Below are 16,768 nucleotides of genomic sequence, written 5' to 3'. Positions count from 1 at the left end.
GGTAGGGAAGGTTAGGGTGGGGTGGGGTATTTATATAGAGGACATATCCATGTAACTAGTGCTTGCTCAAGGCGCTGGTATTTGTTTCCCTTGATCATTGGATGTGACATTTTCAGCATCACATCGCACTATCAATCTCAACTCACTGGGGAGTATACAACTCTTGCTGCCACTAGGTGCACCGAGTTTTGTTGTGGCTCACTCATCCTATCAATGTGTCTACTTCACAGCTGGGTGCACTGGGACACATAGTCACAGTTCTTTGTTGAAGTTCACTGCACGTTGCTGTACCCGTAACTTATTATAGGTGTATGCATGTATTCATGTGGCCACCATCTGGTCAAATACCAATAGATTCATGGGTTCTTTTAGGAGCACAGGGTTGTGTACTGCACACTAGGGGTTGTGACAACACGGAGAGAGTCTGCGCACAAAGTTGACTCCAAGGTATTGCTAGAACATTGTGCGCTAAAGCTGCAAAATGCTATGAATCCTGATATAAGTGTGGCAAGACAATATGTATCACCGTACTAAAATCTTTATTTCTAACACCAACTATAAAACACCTTAAGATCAAAACAAAAACGGTTTAAATGAAAAAACATTATTCTGAGAAACATTCACATTAGGTACAAAATAAATAAAATATAATATTGTTACAAACAGGAAACATATATCCAAAACATCTTCGATATATTCATGTTGGTGGATTCTGTGACTGCAGTCACATAACAGAATGAAATTTGTGCTGATTCTAAAAACAGTATATCTTGATAGATTGTGATTCGTCAATATTTCAAAGTTAAACATTGATGTATCAGGGCCCATTTGAAGTATCGTATTGGGACATATGTCAATGTAAAACTTTGTATCAAATCAAGTGTATCGGCATCCCATGGATCAGTACATTGAAGTGTATTGATGAATCGTCACACCACTATTAAACTCATGAATATATTCATGCAATATCATGGCAGGTAGCACCAGAGACCATATATTATACACCAAAAGTCAAACCTTGGGCTTGACGTGACACATGTATGCTTGAACTACCAGGTTATCCAACTTTGCTGAAGACATACTTGCTGCCATTACATATATGGAAAATTTTGAGCCTTGCATTAAACACACAAGGTAAAAAACATACAGATGATATAATTGTAATGTATTGCAAACTGTGTCCAGTAAATTCATGTGCCAAGTTTTATATGGGAATGAAATGCATTATGGGATTTATTATGAGTTCCAGCGCTAGTCGACTAACGGGTTCAGGTTGTCAGGATTGCTGACATCTTTGACACATGTCATCGGTTCCCAGTTGTGCAGATTAATGCTTGTGCTGTTGGCCACTGGATTGTCTAGACCAGACTCAATTATTTACAGTCTGCCACCATATAACTGGAATATTGCCAAGTGCGGAGTAAAACTAATCTCACTCACTCACTGTTCAGTGGGTTAAACATTGGTAACAACATTAAACTTGGTATGTGCAGTCTACGAACTACTGAAACCATGTGGTTAAGATCAAATACCATTTTGTCAAATGCTGTGGTTGTTCAGTGGGATTTCAAACTGTTGATGACAATCTGTGTAGGCCTGATACACATCACAGAATCTTCATGTTGTAAAATTGTCAAATTATCAAATATCAACACTAGATGCATATTGAAAGGCTGTTTAAACAGTAAAGCTGTAAAACATACGTTTTACTTTTCAAATGAAAAGATCCGAGCAGGTGTCACTTGAACAACACAGCAAGTCGCTGTATGACTGAAATATTTCTGATACAATTTAAAACTCACAAGAAAACAATACCTCACACATTCAACAGATATTTCCTTTTTTGGGTGGGGTCCCATTCAGGATTTGAACTCACACGCTTAGAGCCAGACACCTAATTGCCTCCTCACAAAGTCCACTTCCTAACCCACTCAGCTGCCATGACTTCCAATAGCTGACGACATTAATTAGGCAAGTAAGTGTCAAGGAGTTCAATTTTTTTTCAAAATGACCAAAACACTGACTTTAAGAAAATAACTAGTCCTGACTAATTTTCCACTGCTCTGATTTTTTATATATTTTTCATTTTTGACATAATCATGATGCTGAAATTATTGTTATGTGCTCTTACTTGCATGGGAGTCAACACTAAGACAACACGTGCTTGAGAACTTTAATGGCGGACTTTTTAACACAAGGGACGCAACTCCAATATGGGAATGTAGGTGATACCACTACACATAACAATTATGGCAGAATTATAAATCAACATGGTATTTGATGTTAATATTTACTAGACTGTTTATCGATTACAAAAAAATGAAAAAGATAACCCTACTGTATTATCATTGCAAAATTTAATAGCTTCATTTTGAGCAGATGTTAAATAAAACCCAAATCTATTTGCAGTTTGAAACCACAAGCAGGAATTATCTAGTGGCCCACAAAAAAGTAATTATGCTATTGTTTGATTGCACGACATGAAAACTGACTTGTCCCAGGTGTTGGGCGATGGAATATTTGAACCCTTGGTGCAGGGGTTCAAATTTATTTTTAAAAGCCACTTGCCACAGGGCAAGTGACTTTAGGAAAGTAATTTGTCTTGACTAATTTTCCACTTGCTCTGAGTTTATGACACAATGTTTGATGTTAATGTTTACTGGACTATTTATTGAAGAGTGGTAAATTTCAAAGAACAATAGCTCTATTTTATTATTATTGCAAAATTTAATAGCTACATTATAAGCAGATATGAAATTAAATCCAAGTTTATATGCAGTTTGAAACCATAAGTGGAAATTATCTAGTAGTCCACGGATAAGTACATAAGGTACCATAATCTGATTGCCCAAAATGAAAACTGACTTGTCCCGGGCGTAGGTCGATAGGACTTTTGAACCCCCAGTGTCATATGGTTATTATGGGACAAAGAGACGTTTACATTACTTACTTGTGAGAGGTGGTGGGGTTGTCTAGTGGTTAAAACATTTGCTTGTTATGCGGAAGACCCAGGTTTGATTACCCATGTGGGTAAAAAATTATGCATGAAACCTGTTTCTGGTGTCCCCCACCATGACTAAAAATGGTGGTAATACCCACTCCCTTTCTCACTCACTAGACCAGTTCTTATCAAACTGACTTCATGTGTAAATATATCCAGAGGATAGAGGGAAATATGTTATTTGTAAATAAGATGGTATATATTTTTGCCCATGTGTGTATTATGTGAGCAGTACTGTAGTGTTTGGAAGGCGTGTGTAGAAATATTGCCAGCATTTATACCAAGATGCTTCCTACTTGTTGTAGGGTCGTGGAGGACTTGGCAGCATCTATGTCTGGGCGACTGGCAATGGTGGTTTATACGAGGATGACTGTGGCGCTGACGGCTATGTGTCAAGCATAGAGAGCATGTCCTTTGGCTCTGTGAATGAGAATGGGGAACGGCCATATTTCATGGAGATCTGCTCATCCACACTGGCAGTTGTGCCATCTGGTGGTGAGGTGTACAAGGGGGAGGAAAAGGACAAGGGAATCACAAAGCTTAAGGTGGTGAGTATTCTTTGGATGTATTCCGATAAGGGAAGGTCAAAATGAATACATTTTGGATGTGTCTAAATATTTGAAGGTCAAATTGGGTGGGTATTATTTGCTTGTGTATTGGAATGTCAAAGTGAATGCAGTTTGGATGTATTCAGCTTTTGGAGTATAAAAGGGACTATGCTTTCATATGTTCACCTTTTGGAACATCAAAGTGAATACATTTTGATGTATTCAGCTATGATAAATCAAAGTGAGTGACTTTCTTTTTACTCCCCACAACGTGTTTGGCGAGGTGTACCAAAATGCCAGGATTCTGTTTGCTTGTCTGTGCATGCATACGTGTCCATCCTTTACAGTTGTCATTTTATGGAGCAGAACTTTAAAACTGTTCAATATTTCTTCACCAAACTTGGCACATAGATAGGTCAGGTAGTACGTACTGTTGCAGATGGTAGTTTTGGAATTATGAATAAAATATTATTTGCAATTTCCATGGCAACAAGTTTGACTGATTGAAATTTGTGGCAGTGCTCTTTTCTGGAGCTGCAAACACCGTTCACTATATCTTCTAAGTTGTGCCTTTCAGCATTTGGACTTCTGAGTAATATATTTTCGCATTTCCATGACAGCATGTGGTGGTAGTTTGCCACTGCCGCTTACAGAAACAGAACCTAAAACCTTTCAATACTCTCTTTCGACTTTTCACATGGATTCCAGAATATTTGACATTTTTAATCATAAAGTCATTAATGACTTTGTCTTCTTCTAATTGTGGACTGTAGACTGGATAAGGTCATCCTTCCCATCAGTCACTGTTCCATCATGTTTGACTAAAACTATGAAGTCAAATTTACAGGAAGTTTAACTGAAAACCAGGGCTGCAGTAATTTACATTATATAGTGTAAATCATGTCCTGTGAATGCAGGGTACTCTAGCAATACAAAATTTGAAATATTTAGGCATGTTTTTTGTAAAAACAAGTTGTGACTACATCAAAACAGTGCCTCTCGATGCCATATGTTTTGCAACAGTACTGTATTAGGGGACTAGGTAAACTAAAGTCACAGAAATGCATAGCTTCCCTACATTCCATTTCGTATAACTCACTTTGCATTCAAGTACTAAACATTTTTTTAAAACAAGATTCATTGATATTAAAGAATATGTCCACTGTGCAAACAAATTAGTCTCATGGAGGGACATGGTGCTATTCACAGTATCCTCAAATGAGTTGTTGGGAAAATACGGTTTTGTTTACCTCCATTCTATCTTGATAAGCAGAACACAAATGTTAGTTGTTAGGAAAGATAATAAATAAAACATAATTTGCTGAAGCCCAGCATTTTCTTTGGATAGACTATTAGCTGATGTTTCACCTCAACCTTATGTGAAGACTTCACAACATTCAAAGACTTTGTCAAACTTTCGAAAGGTTTCATGACGTTTCCAGATTTAGTGACAAGACATTATGTGGTTCGTTGTATGCTTACGATTTGAATGTAATTGTTCAACGGACTCGTTGCAATTTTCAGTAAAATCAAAAATGGGTTTTGCAGCTTTTGGTAATTATTGTAGTATCAGACAATGAAAATAATGTCCATCCTAGCATGAATAAGATTTTGACCTTTTTGAAAGACAACACCACATGTATGTGTAAACCCTATGCAAAGTTGTTGTGTTGATGGCTGGTGCAAGGGAGATAACTCTGATGTGGATGTGATGGTTGTCAACCAGGTGTGTGGGAGAAACTTCGTGTAACTTTGGTGTCGCTTGTGTAAATGATTTTGGGAGTATTAGGTGTTGACAAGGGAATGATCAGTTGGTGTGGAATGATAGTGTAGGTAGTTATGAATTATATCTTTGTGTTCTCATAATAAAGATTAGTTGATATCCATAAAAATCTTCATTCCTATGTATTTCACTTCTATTAATTCTCTTCAAAGACATTGGTTACCAGATTGTTAAGTGCTCTACCCAAATGTTGATACTAACAAGATCTGTTTATTAAATTATGATTAATACAAGAAGATATGTAACAAATCATTTTACACAGAGCTGGTAGCTACAAATGTGTTGTGTAAATGCTAGGTACCACAAAGGTTCTAATTTGTATGTTCCGTTACACATGTGAATTTCATGAAGATCTCTGAATTGAAAGCTTTGAAAGTTTTGTGCCCTGTTGCAGGTAACGACCGACATCAATGGTGGGTGTATTGAGAACTTCTTAGGAACATCCACAGCAGCCCCTCTCGCAGCAGGGTGTGTGGCGCTAGCCCTCCAGGCGAAGTGAGTTTGTCTTCCAGTACAAGTGATTGAGTGAGTTTAGTTCTACACCGCACTCAGCAATATTCCAGCTATATAGCGGCGGTCTGTAAATAATTTGAGTCTCTGGACCAGACAATCCAGTGATCAACAATATGAGCATCGATCTGCGCAAATGGGAACCGATGACATGCGTCAACAAAGTCAGTGAGTCTGACCACCCGATCCCATTAGTGGCCTCTTACGACAAGCATAGTTGCCTTTCATGGCAAGCATGGGTTGCTGAAGGCCTCTTCTGCTGCGGTATCTTCATGGGTATCTTCCAGTACTAGTTACCACAAGAATACCTTCCTTAACTCAGGGTGGGGATGTCCTGTACATTACCGAGTGGCCTCAAATTTACTGCTAATTATAATCCTAAACTGTACAAAGTGTTTCTTTTATATAAGCAACTTTTCGATAAGATTCTTCTACCCTTATCATTCCTGCTTGATGGAACAGGAATCTGCATCAAAACATTGCACACTTGTATGAAGAAGTTGTTATCGATAGAGTTTGTACATTTTGCACAGCTTCTGAAATGCCAATCAAAGAAGTCATTATATCTGTAGTTTGTGGCACTCATATTTCGTAAAGGATACAGACACAGGTCCCTAAAAATCAAATAATTATTCTGTGGGTCATAATGGAAGGGTCATCTCCCATAGTTTAACATAGACTTTGGGAGAGATGTAGAGTATGGGGCTGTCAGAAAAAATGATTTTTAACGTATATCTCTACAGTTTATGTGAAATATCTGTTAAAATAAGTTTGGCCTACCTTTGGTTCCAATGGTAGGGAGATAGGAAACGTGAAAAAAAGATTTTACTAAGGAGAGATTAGTGCAGAGATGAGCAATGCAGATATTTTTGAAATCCAAAGTGACTAACTTGGAACACACCATGACTTTATGCAAATTATTGTGTGATGATATTGCATTACAAGGGGCACTTTTTAAATGCCCCTTTTGAAATTAGACTTAGCTTCATTATAAATGGTAGGTGGTGTAAAAAATAATAACTGTCATGCTGAAACTATTAAGGATGTAGCTACCATGGCATGTCACTAATCTCTACACAATGAAAGCAGACGGAGGGGTCATCTCAAAAGCAAAACCAGGATGAGTGAAGCAGAGGATGGTTTGGATCGGGTTGGGAGATAGAGATATCACCTAAGATATGAGAATATCAGGGAATATCAGGAGAATATCAGGGAATTGAAGTAGGGAAGTATATGGTATGTCCTATCATATAGAACAATATCAAGTCCTGTCGATCTTTGGGTGGTCATGCCACTTATATATTTCAGACATTTTATATGATGTTTTTCTATGGGTATCAGGTATCATACTCTTTTACATATCTTAAAATAAATTTCATGGAAGAAAAGCAAATATGATGTTAATCAATAGACGAGGCATGTTCAACACTTGAAAATGCACAAAAATATCTTTGAGATGATCCCTTGAGCCATCAGGCAGCACATGCAATGCATGCCATGTGAGTCGACTTTCTGCCATCATACCTGGCTGAGCGACCTAATTATAACCTATAGTCTGATCTATTGGTGTTAGCAGTCATTTGTATTTTTTCCAATTTTATAAGCAAACATGTTTTTCTGGATATCACCTTAGGTATCCCACTGAATGCCTAGTTAGGCCGAAGTGAGATTTTTCCACATATCCTATTTGCAGTTGTGTAAATGTGAAGGATATAGAGTAACAGCTTAAAAACAGGTTTTTTTTCTATTTCCGACAGAACTTAAGTGGTTAAAGTGTTTGCTTGTCATTCTGAAAACATTGGTTTGATTCCCCATATGGGTACAAATATTATGTGAAGATCATTTCTTGTGTCTACTGGTATGATATTGCAGGAATATTGCTAAAGCAATGGAAAACTTCACTCACTCACTCACTCACTCACTCACTCACATAGACTTACAACTGTCAAAGTGCTATGAACTCTTTCTGGAACAATAATATCTGTAATCTTATGATCCACGCTTGCAGCTGTTGCATCATGTGATTCTATACATGCCATAATCTACATGGCGAAGAGTAGATGACTGGTGATGATTGATTCCTTAGAGTTCTTCTTAACCTCTGACTTAAATTGAAACAGTGTATTAGAAAGCATCTTATTCTTTGAAGGTCATTTTGTTCATTGGAAATTACTCTCAACACCATGCAGCAGATGAGTACCTGGGAGATCTGAACATACTCAAGCCTTTGTAGCAGCTAACATGCAGCTTGGGCTGTATGACAAGAATAAGTTTTGAGCCTATACAATCAATGAGTGTTTGCTGCCCTTTACCTCTGCTTTCCATTAATGCAGTATTCCAGGGGTTCAAAAATCCCATGGCCTGACGCCCAGGACTAGTCAGTTTTCATTTCGGGCAATCAAATAAAGGTATCTTACTTGTCCGTGGACTACTAGATTATTTCCATTAATGGTTTCTAACTGCAAATAATCTTGAATTTAATTTGACATCTGCTCACAATGAAGCAATTAAGCTTCGCAATAATAATAAAGTAGAGGTAGCAGAGAGTCAAATTATCACTCTTTGATAAATAGTCCAATAAACATTAACATCAAGCATTGTGTCATAAAATCAGGGCAAGTTACTTTGTTGAAGTCACTTGCCCTGTGGCAAGTGGCTTTTCAACATATTATGGAAGCCCTGATTCACAGCTAGTTTGCCGAAGATTTGTTGGACAATAAAGAGTGTCTTTTCGCCAGTATTGATGTTTTATACCCAGAAATGCTCAAGAAATATCATGTAGGTACATCAGAAATCTGTCACACTGAACCCATATGAAGAACTGAACCAAGACCTTGAGCCATGATGAATGGTCACTTCAATCCTTGGACCACCCTACACCCCTTTAAGCCAAATATAATATCCTTTGTTATTCCCTTGCAGTCCGTTCCTCACCTGGCGTGATGTACAGCACATCGTCGTGCACAGCTCACGCATCCCCAGTGAAGACCACAGCTGGGTGGTGAATGGCGCTGGCCTGCATGTCAGTCACAAGTTTGGTTTCGGTGTCCTGGATGCCAGTCGGATGGTGCATCTGGCTCAGAATTGGGTGACAGTTCCACAGCAGAACATCTGTAGATACCGCCAGCTGAATGTCTATAAGTGAGTTCATTTGTGTTGTTTGTTCGTTTGTTCATTCGTTCATTCATGTCTACACTAAAAATGTTTATAGTCCTCATTAAGTTTTAATTATTTCGATGTGATCTATGCTAAAAGCTGTTTACAGTGCTAGTTCATAAGTTTAAATAATTTCATAGTGGTATTTGCTTCACAGAAGCCACCATGAAGGTGCAAATTTATCTTCAGCATCCTATGCTTGTCAGGAGAGATGACAGAAAGGATTGTGTAATAACACTTGGCTGATGCTTGTCATCATAGCCAAGTTGCATAGAACAGTGGTCATGATGTTGATAACTGGTTTTCTTGTCAAAATTTGTTAATTCACAAGTCAATGCCATTTAGCTGCAATATAGCTAAATGTTATGTTAACAAAAGACCAGCAAACTTAACTTCAGTTAAGTTTATTTTCGATAACATCTGATACAAGTCATGTGATTACACGAACCTTGGTTATTGTGTATTTCAGAAAGATTACAGCAAGGAGTAAGATCGTTGATGAGGTTGAAGTCACTGGATGCAAAGGAGCAAAGAACAGAATCCATAACCTTGAACATGTCCAGGTGAAGATCAAGCTACAGCATAGTCGCCGTGGTGACATACAGTTGACCCTTGTGTCCCCATCTGGCACCAAGTCACAGATCTTGTCGCCACGTCCCAACGATGACAGTCAGAATGGGATTGATTTCACCTTCATGACAGTCCACTCTTGGTCTGAGAACCCTCAAGGAAAATGGCAGTTGTATGTGGAGGACATTCCCCAGGATTTAACAAGGAACAATAATGTAGGTGAGCTAGAAGAGTGGAGTCTTATTCTCTATGGCACTGGAGATTCAAGAGGCAACAGAATGACTACCACCTTTGAACAAACAAATAAAACCTATGTTCCAACTCGGAAAGAGTTAAAAAATGCCATGGACAGGGAACAGGCCAGGACTAAAGAAGTAAACATTACACCATATCAGTCAATACCTGTGGAGAAGAAGTCTGATGGGCAGGCTGATTCAAAGTTTGTAGAAGACCTTATAAGAGCTTTAAAGAATGCCAAAATGGGCAGCACGACTTCCAACCAGGCTTTAGGGTCTGCAGATAAAAGAAACATGAAAAGTGAATACTCCAGTGATTGGAACCGAGGAGATTACCTTACAGAAGTCAAGAAGTCATATGACCAGGACCAGATGCTTGATGATAATGTTCTGGATGAACTGGTTGATGCAATGGAAAAGGAACTGGGTACAAATTCTAAGAGCTATAAGAGAACCTCAGAAGCTGAGATGACTGAAGATGATCTTGAGGATGTTTTGGACAAGTTGAGACGCAGACTTCAATTGAATGGAAGGCTGATTAAGCAGAAAGACCATCAGCGGAAATTGGATGAGGAGAAGAAACAGCAACAACTTCTGAGGGAACTGCTTGAGGAGGTGAAGAAGGATGAAGAAGAAGATCTGAAAGCAGCTCACGAGTTGAAGAGAAAGATCACCAGTCAGCCCAGTGATGATCTGGACACCCTGCTGGAAGAGGCTCGCAAGATGCTGCAACAAAAAGAAAGAAAACAAGTTTTCAGAGGTGCAGGTGTAGATGCAAAGGATGAAAGAGCTTCAAAGATTGATAAGGGGGTGGAAAAAGTAACAATTCGGACTCTGAAAGATCTGCTTAATTATCTTGCCGACAAAAAATAATATACTAGCGACCCACTCAACATATACTCAGGTTTTGTTGAAAGTATGATACTGTCTGGTAATGGAAGTTACGAATGGACTTTTAGAGGAAGAAAGTTTATGAATGTTTTGCCTACACATTTCCAAATGTAGTTCAAAGATAGTTGTTATTTTTGCAGTATACCAGATAGAGGAGTCTGATACATCACAGTTCTAGAAGCCAAAATTATAGAGCATTTTCAGGGATTGTTGCTCAATCATGTACTTGTATTTGACTTATACACTTTTAAATTGTGTGAATCATACCTTTTTTATTTCTATTTTTGTAGAACCTTGAATTGTAAATATATACCTATATCCATATGCAATAAGTGATATCTGTTCACTGTCTTCCATTCTGCTACAACATGGTGTTGTTTTCATGACTTGTTATTGTATGAACAAGGAAATCTACTGATATTGTGCTTTCTATTTTTGCAAATATATATATTTTATGTTTGTGATGTTGGTTTTGCTGGCTTTTGTCAGTCATCATTGAAGGCATTTGTCTGTTCAGATGGTAATCTGTAGATACAGATTTTATTGTTGTTTAGAAATCTTTGATGTATTTACAGTTGTTGTTTTGCTGTTCTTTTTTCTCAGAGAAATCCAACATGTCAAGAAGTTTTGCTTATGCAGAAGATTGTGTTTCTGGAAGCATATTTGATAAAATTGGTAAAATCACATTTCCTCACAGATTACTTGTACAGAATTACCTCCCTTAGCATGGCAAGGAAGCACTGAAGGCGGGTTTGAATCAGAGATTCATCCTAGTTATTGATTTTCATCACCATAAGAGTACTAGTGTATTTAATCAAAACTGCATATTTATGACATTAAATTTGCTCAAGGAGGTGTGAATTCAATGCACTTAAGTATTACCTCTAATAAATTTGTTCTGTCTTGCTGGAGGCATTTGTTCTGTTCATACATACCACTAACGGTATGAATATAATATTAAATGTTTTTCAGAATGGCTTCTGTGTCATGTTTGTTTTATTGTGTTTATTATTTGTTGTTAGACACAACACTTGGTAATGTTCCAGTGACTGTCAGCATGAACATTGATCTGTGCAGATGGGATACCATGACATGCATCAATCAGGTCAGGAGCCAACCACCTGTTACTTTGGTCGAACCTTCCAGAAAGCATGGACTACTGAAGACTAGTTGCAATACGTGACTAAAGGAACAAGCTCACTGATTTGGTTGACACATGTCATCATATCCAATTTACGTAGAATGATGCTCAAGATATTGATCATTTGATTTCCTGGTCCAGTTTTGATTATTTACAGACCACCATCATATAGTTGGAATATTGCCGAGTGTAGTGTTAAACGACAAACCAACCAACCCATTCTAAACAGGATCTTCTGGGATAATATACACATTAAACAAATTCTACCTTTCCAAATACAATCTGATATATTATCTGAATCTCATTTGCTCACCGAAGACAATTTAACGCGAGTAAGTTCCTGATTTTAGTAAATACAAATAAAACGTAAATTTAGGAAATGTTCACTTTCCCTTCTACTGTTGATTCACCTTACAAAATAATGCATTATCTGCGACATGCGTGCGTAATGATCTGTGGTTTCATAGTTCCAGTTCACTGAGATACCATGCCACAGGTGAGCATGAACAGACGCATGTTATGCTGTGTCCGAGCCGATTAGTCCTTGTACCCATTAAAGCCAAACGCCAGGCATGGACCAACAAGTACCATATTTTTAACGTCTTTTAGTATGACGCGGCCGGGGATCGAACTCCCGACTTTCCGCTCTCTGGGCGGACGATCTAACCTCTACACCACGGAGGCGGTCTGATAAAATGGAGTTATTGACATCGTTGGTGTGATTAAAATATATTCACTTGCATCACCAATCATTGAAATAAATTCCTCAAGTAAATAAACTGATGTAAGAACTAGCATGCCCATGGCGTCAGAAAACAATCTTCTCTCTCTCTTTCCGAATACACTTCACATTGACGTTAGTACCTGTTCCCGTTTGCCCGGAGTATTTTATCTCCATTCTTATATTTAAAAAAAATGATTAGCGCTGGATAACAGTCTGCTGAAAAGGCGCTATCGTCTCCAGTTTCAAGCAAGGTCTATTTCAGCCAGCTATATTCTAGTGCACCCCAACTGCACTCAATACCCAATACGTGTATCTTAAAGAATGGTCCATAAGATATTAGAGCTAGCTAAGGTTTTAACGATACGTCTAACTATCGATAGATTGCGTTAGCTGTGTATCCAATAGCAATAAAACGATGACAGAAACGAAAAGCCATCGATGTTATGTGTGACTATCGATAATTTAGTTCTTAGCGCAGCGCAAACTACAGGAAGTATCAGATTCGTTCACTTTGATTTAGAATTGTCCGCCCCTTTTTCTTTTTTGACACTCGGTCTGGGTTTCATGTTTGATATCATCAGTTATTGAAAGAGACTGGAACTACTTCGACTTGTTTTTGTTACATATAAACAACACATTCACTTGGGAAATGATATCAAATGAGACAATTCAAGGAAAAATCAAATTATTGCAATAGCGTTGCAATACTTAGTAACTAGACTATCGCAATAGTATGTCGGAATAGACTAAACAGCTATAGCTGATTTCGCCTCGGTAGTCACCCCTTATTAGATCACTATAGCGTACATTATGGAATTGTGGAATTTCTGAAAGTTGGTCATTTTCATCTTGCCAGTTACAAGCGAAGAAAGAAGTGCGTATTGGATTTTGGTTCAACGTCTTCGACCCGCCATGTTCTTGTACGTCGCTGTTTGAAAACTAGTGATCTCCACATGGATATCCTCTGATTCAGTGCCGGATCTACATTTGAAACATGGACGGTATTTTCGATTTACCGTACACCCTCCAAACATCGCATGGGTTCCGAAACGGCGCTGGTTCAATAGCCATGTATCAGTATGGGGCGGGGTACGGTTCTCATTAATTTGTGCGACAATAAATGAAAGATTCCCATTAAGAATAATTGACTGAATGATCCCTAACTTTCAACGAAGAAAGGATTGGATGTGGTCATTACATAAATTATTGTATCTCTTTATGTGATGTTAGAATTAGGAACAAAATACCTACAATGGAATTTCAAATATCCGTAAAGGTTTGACCCATGAAGGTCCCGGGGTAGAATAGGCCTTCAGCAACCCATGCTTGCCATAAAAGACGACTAAGCTTGTCGTCAGAGGCGACTAACGGGATAGGGTGATCAGGCTTGCTGACTTGGTTGACACATGCCATCGATTCCCAGATGTGCAGGTAGATGCTCATGTTGTTGATCACTGGATTGTCTGATCCAGACTCGATTATTTACAGACCGCCGCCATATAGCTGGAATATTGCTGAGTGCGGCGTAAACTTATACTCACTCACTCACTCACTCCGTAAAGATTTATTGTCCCATAATACCATCGCTGATGTGATGTTAATTCTAAGATGCATCGCCTGAAGCTCAAAGACGCCGACACTACTTTATCAAGCGAAAAGGAACACGCTTTGTGCATTCCGTCACATTGTGTTGATGTTATGCTATTCTCGTTTGCCCCCTTGTAATCAAACGTGTCCATAGCAACCAACGTCACGACGCATGCCAGTTGACATAGCCTAGTAAAGTCGCCTACAGTGAACTACTGTTAGCACGCCGTTTGCAGTCGCTTTACTGGGCTAACATCATTGGTGGAAACATTACGTTAAACATTTTTCGGCAGATAAATGTCTCAGTTCGAATCACAAGCGACAGTGCATCCGTGAAATGTCTCGAGGCTAGTCGGCTTTATGTCAATTTACCTATCTAAACGTACGTTCATACTGCACCATATGTTTTATGTTAATCGCAGATGAATTTAGATAAAACATTCAACACAAATGCAAAACCGTCATCAAACTGTTTATCATCTGTTATTCTGGTAAGGTGTACTTTGACGTACGTGGTGCAGACGCGTCAATAGCCCTGAACGAGGATTGTTAATTTAAGTTGCCCCGCACGCTTTTCTCTTTCTTCCTGCCTTAAATATGTCTTCGGTAAGACAACTTGGAAAAGAAATACAGTTCGTTCGGCCACTATGTTTTGTTGTAATGGAGGACCCTTTTGCCTTTAACGTTAAAGCACTCGAAGGCAAACTTTAGCTATGCCTGTTTTTGCAGTCATCAGGTATGTTACTTTAGCTATGGGTGTACATGGAATCTGTGGGAATGCCCCTTTAGCTGTCCGTGTATATATGGAGTCATTGGGAATGTTATTTTAGCCACACGTGTATATGGAGTTATAAGGAATGCTACTTTAGCTGTACGTGTATAAAGAGTCATTGGGAATGCTCCTTTAGCTGTGCGTGTTTATGGAGTCACCAGGAATGCCATTTAGCTGTACGTGTATATGGAGTCATTAGGGGTGTTACTTTATGTATGCGTGTAAATGGCGTCAATGGGAATGCCCTCTTAGCTGTACGTGTATAAGCAGCCATCAGGAATGTTACTTTTGCTACACGTCTATAAGAGTCATAAGAATATTGCTTTAGCTTGGCATCTATTTTAATGACCCCAGCAGTAACAATCAGTAAGACAGTTTCCCGACTCACGATTTCCGGCTTGACAGTTTCACTGATATTAACATATGTATGTGTGTATTGTTCATATCAAGTGTTTAAAAAAATAATTGTTTGTACATTAAAACCCTGTCATTCCGGACACTGGTAAGAGTGATTCGTCAGTACAGCCATCGATTATTCCAGTCAATTTTACTGAGAGAGACAATACAGATTAACAAGCCTGAGTTATTATGTCAAAATTTGTAACATTGCATATATCATCTCCTTGTACATAAAAGATACTATTCGTAAAAGTAGGGTTCAACTTTATATCTGAACATGCTTCAAGTACTGGGATAAGTGACGGAGTGCTTATACCGTCTCCTCTCCATACGAAACTCGACTTATCTTCAGTACTTACCTTTTTCGTCTATTATTAGCTAGTCACAGTTCAGCAAGCGTGTCTTGCACACTGAACGCAGAAAGCACTTGCTCTCTACACAAGCCTGTCCATTGTGCTGAGGAATGTAGGCATGCGATACTCGACGTGTATTTAAAAAGAGTGGACTGTGTTTATATATGCCACCACCTATATAATATGAAATGACGCTGTATTGTGTGACTACCTGATCTGACCTACTTAAACTCCAAGAAACACCACAGCGACGGTGAGTAAACCTGTGTACTTGGGTTCATCTTTATGCCATTAGACTGGCACCATGCTTGGCAATATTTACATCGCTGAATGTGAAATGGGGTCTTGATGTGGCCGCAACCTGTAAACCAGCGTATTGACGTTCGTGTAAACTTTGTGACATGTAATTGAAGGTAGGATGCGTTTGTCTACAGATGACATTGACATATCATAAACAAGACCATCGCAGGCAGCTGGAGTGCTTTACAAGGACAAGTTGATCAAGTAAATGTTCTGTTTCAAATTCTAAAATTGCTATCTCCGGTTTTGCCATGGACGATGTATTTATGTTAGATAAAACACTGCTATCAAGTTGACTATCTGCAGCTGTCACGTGTTGGCGTAAATAAAAATACTGACATACTTATTATGGAAGTATAAATTACTAATTACTATATAAATAAACTATGCTTGGAAGTTTAGTGTTATAAATATGTTTTCATATAGCATCGAGTTTGATTTGAAGCGTTTTTGAGTTACTGAGATCTGAAGTAGGCTTAGGTGCACGAGTCTGCACTCGAAAAAAATGAAAGGCACCTGCTGGTGTCATGTATAAAAATAAACAAGAAGAGGTAAGCAAGTAAATCTATTTACTTTGTAATGTAAGAATTCTTTCAGGCGTCACGCCTCCGCGTGTGCACATGCGTATTTGAATACAACATCGGTGTTTTATGTTGGATGAATGGTTCTGTAAATAAAATGGTTTATATGAACAGGAGTCAATAGGTTATTTTACGTTTTAGAATTAGAACGACCGCGACATTTCACCCCATGTCATCAACGCTCTCGGGTAATGTTTGTGAAATATTTCGTGTATT

General features: G+C 38.5%; 1 protein-coding gene across 2 annotated transcripts in view; it reads left to right on the top strand.

Moving 5' to 3' along the window:
• The window catches only part of LOC137287552 (PC3-like endoprotease variant B), a 38,982-nt gene extending 27,309 nt beyond the window's left edge, over window positions 1–11,673 (top strand). For both annotated transcript variants that reach the window (XM_067819904.1, XM_067819906.1), the window contains 4 exons: window positions 3,307–3,549; window positions 5,727–5,827; window positions 8,765–8,983; window positions 9,468–11,673. In XM_067819904.1, the coding sequence (XP_067676005.1) occupies window positions 3,307–3,549; window positions 5,727–5,827; window positions 8,765–8,983; window positions 9,468–10,677 (1,773 nt within the window). In that variant the 3' untranslated portion in view covers window positions 10,678–11,673. The remainder of the gene's footprint in view (window positions 1–3,306; window positions 3,550–5,726; window positions 5,828–8,764; window positions 8,984–9,467) is intronic.
• The last annotated feature ends 5,095 nt before the right edge of the window (window positions 11,674–16,768 follow it).

Source organism: Haliotis asinina, chromosome 6, assembly GCF_037392515.1.
Source record: "Haliotis asinina isolate JCU_RB_2024 chromosome 6, JCU_Hal_asi_v2, whole genome shotgun sequence".
Lineage (NCBI taxonomy): Eukaryota > Metazoa > Mollusca > Gastropoda > Lepetellida > Haliotidae > Haliotis > Haliotis asinina.
This window is presented reverse-complemented; position numbering and strand designations above follow the sequence as displayed.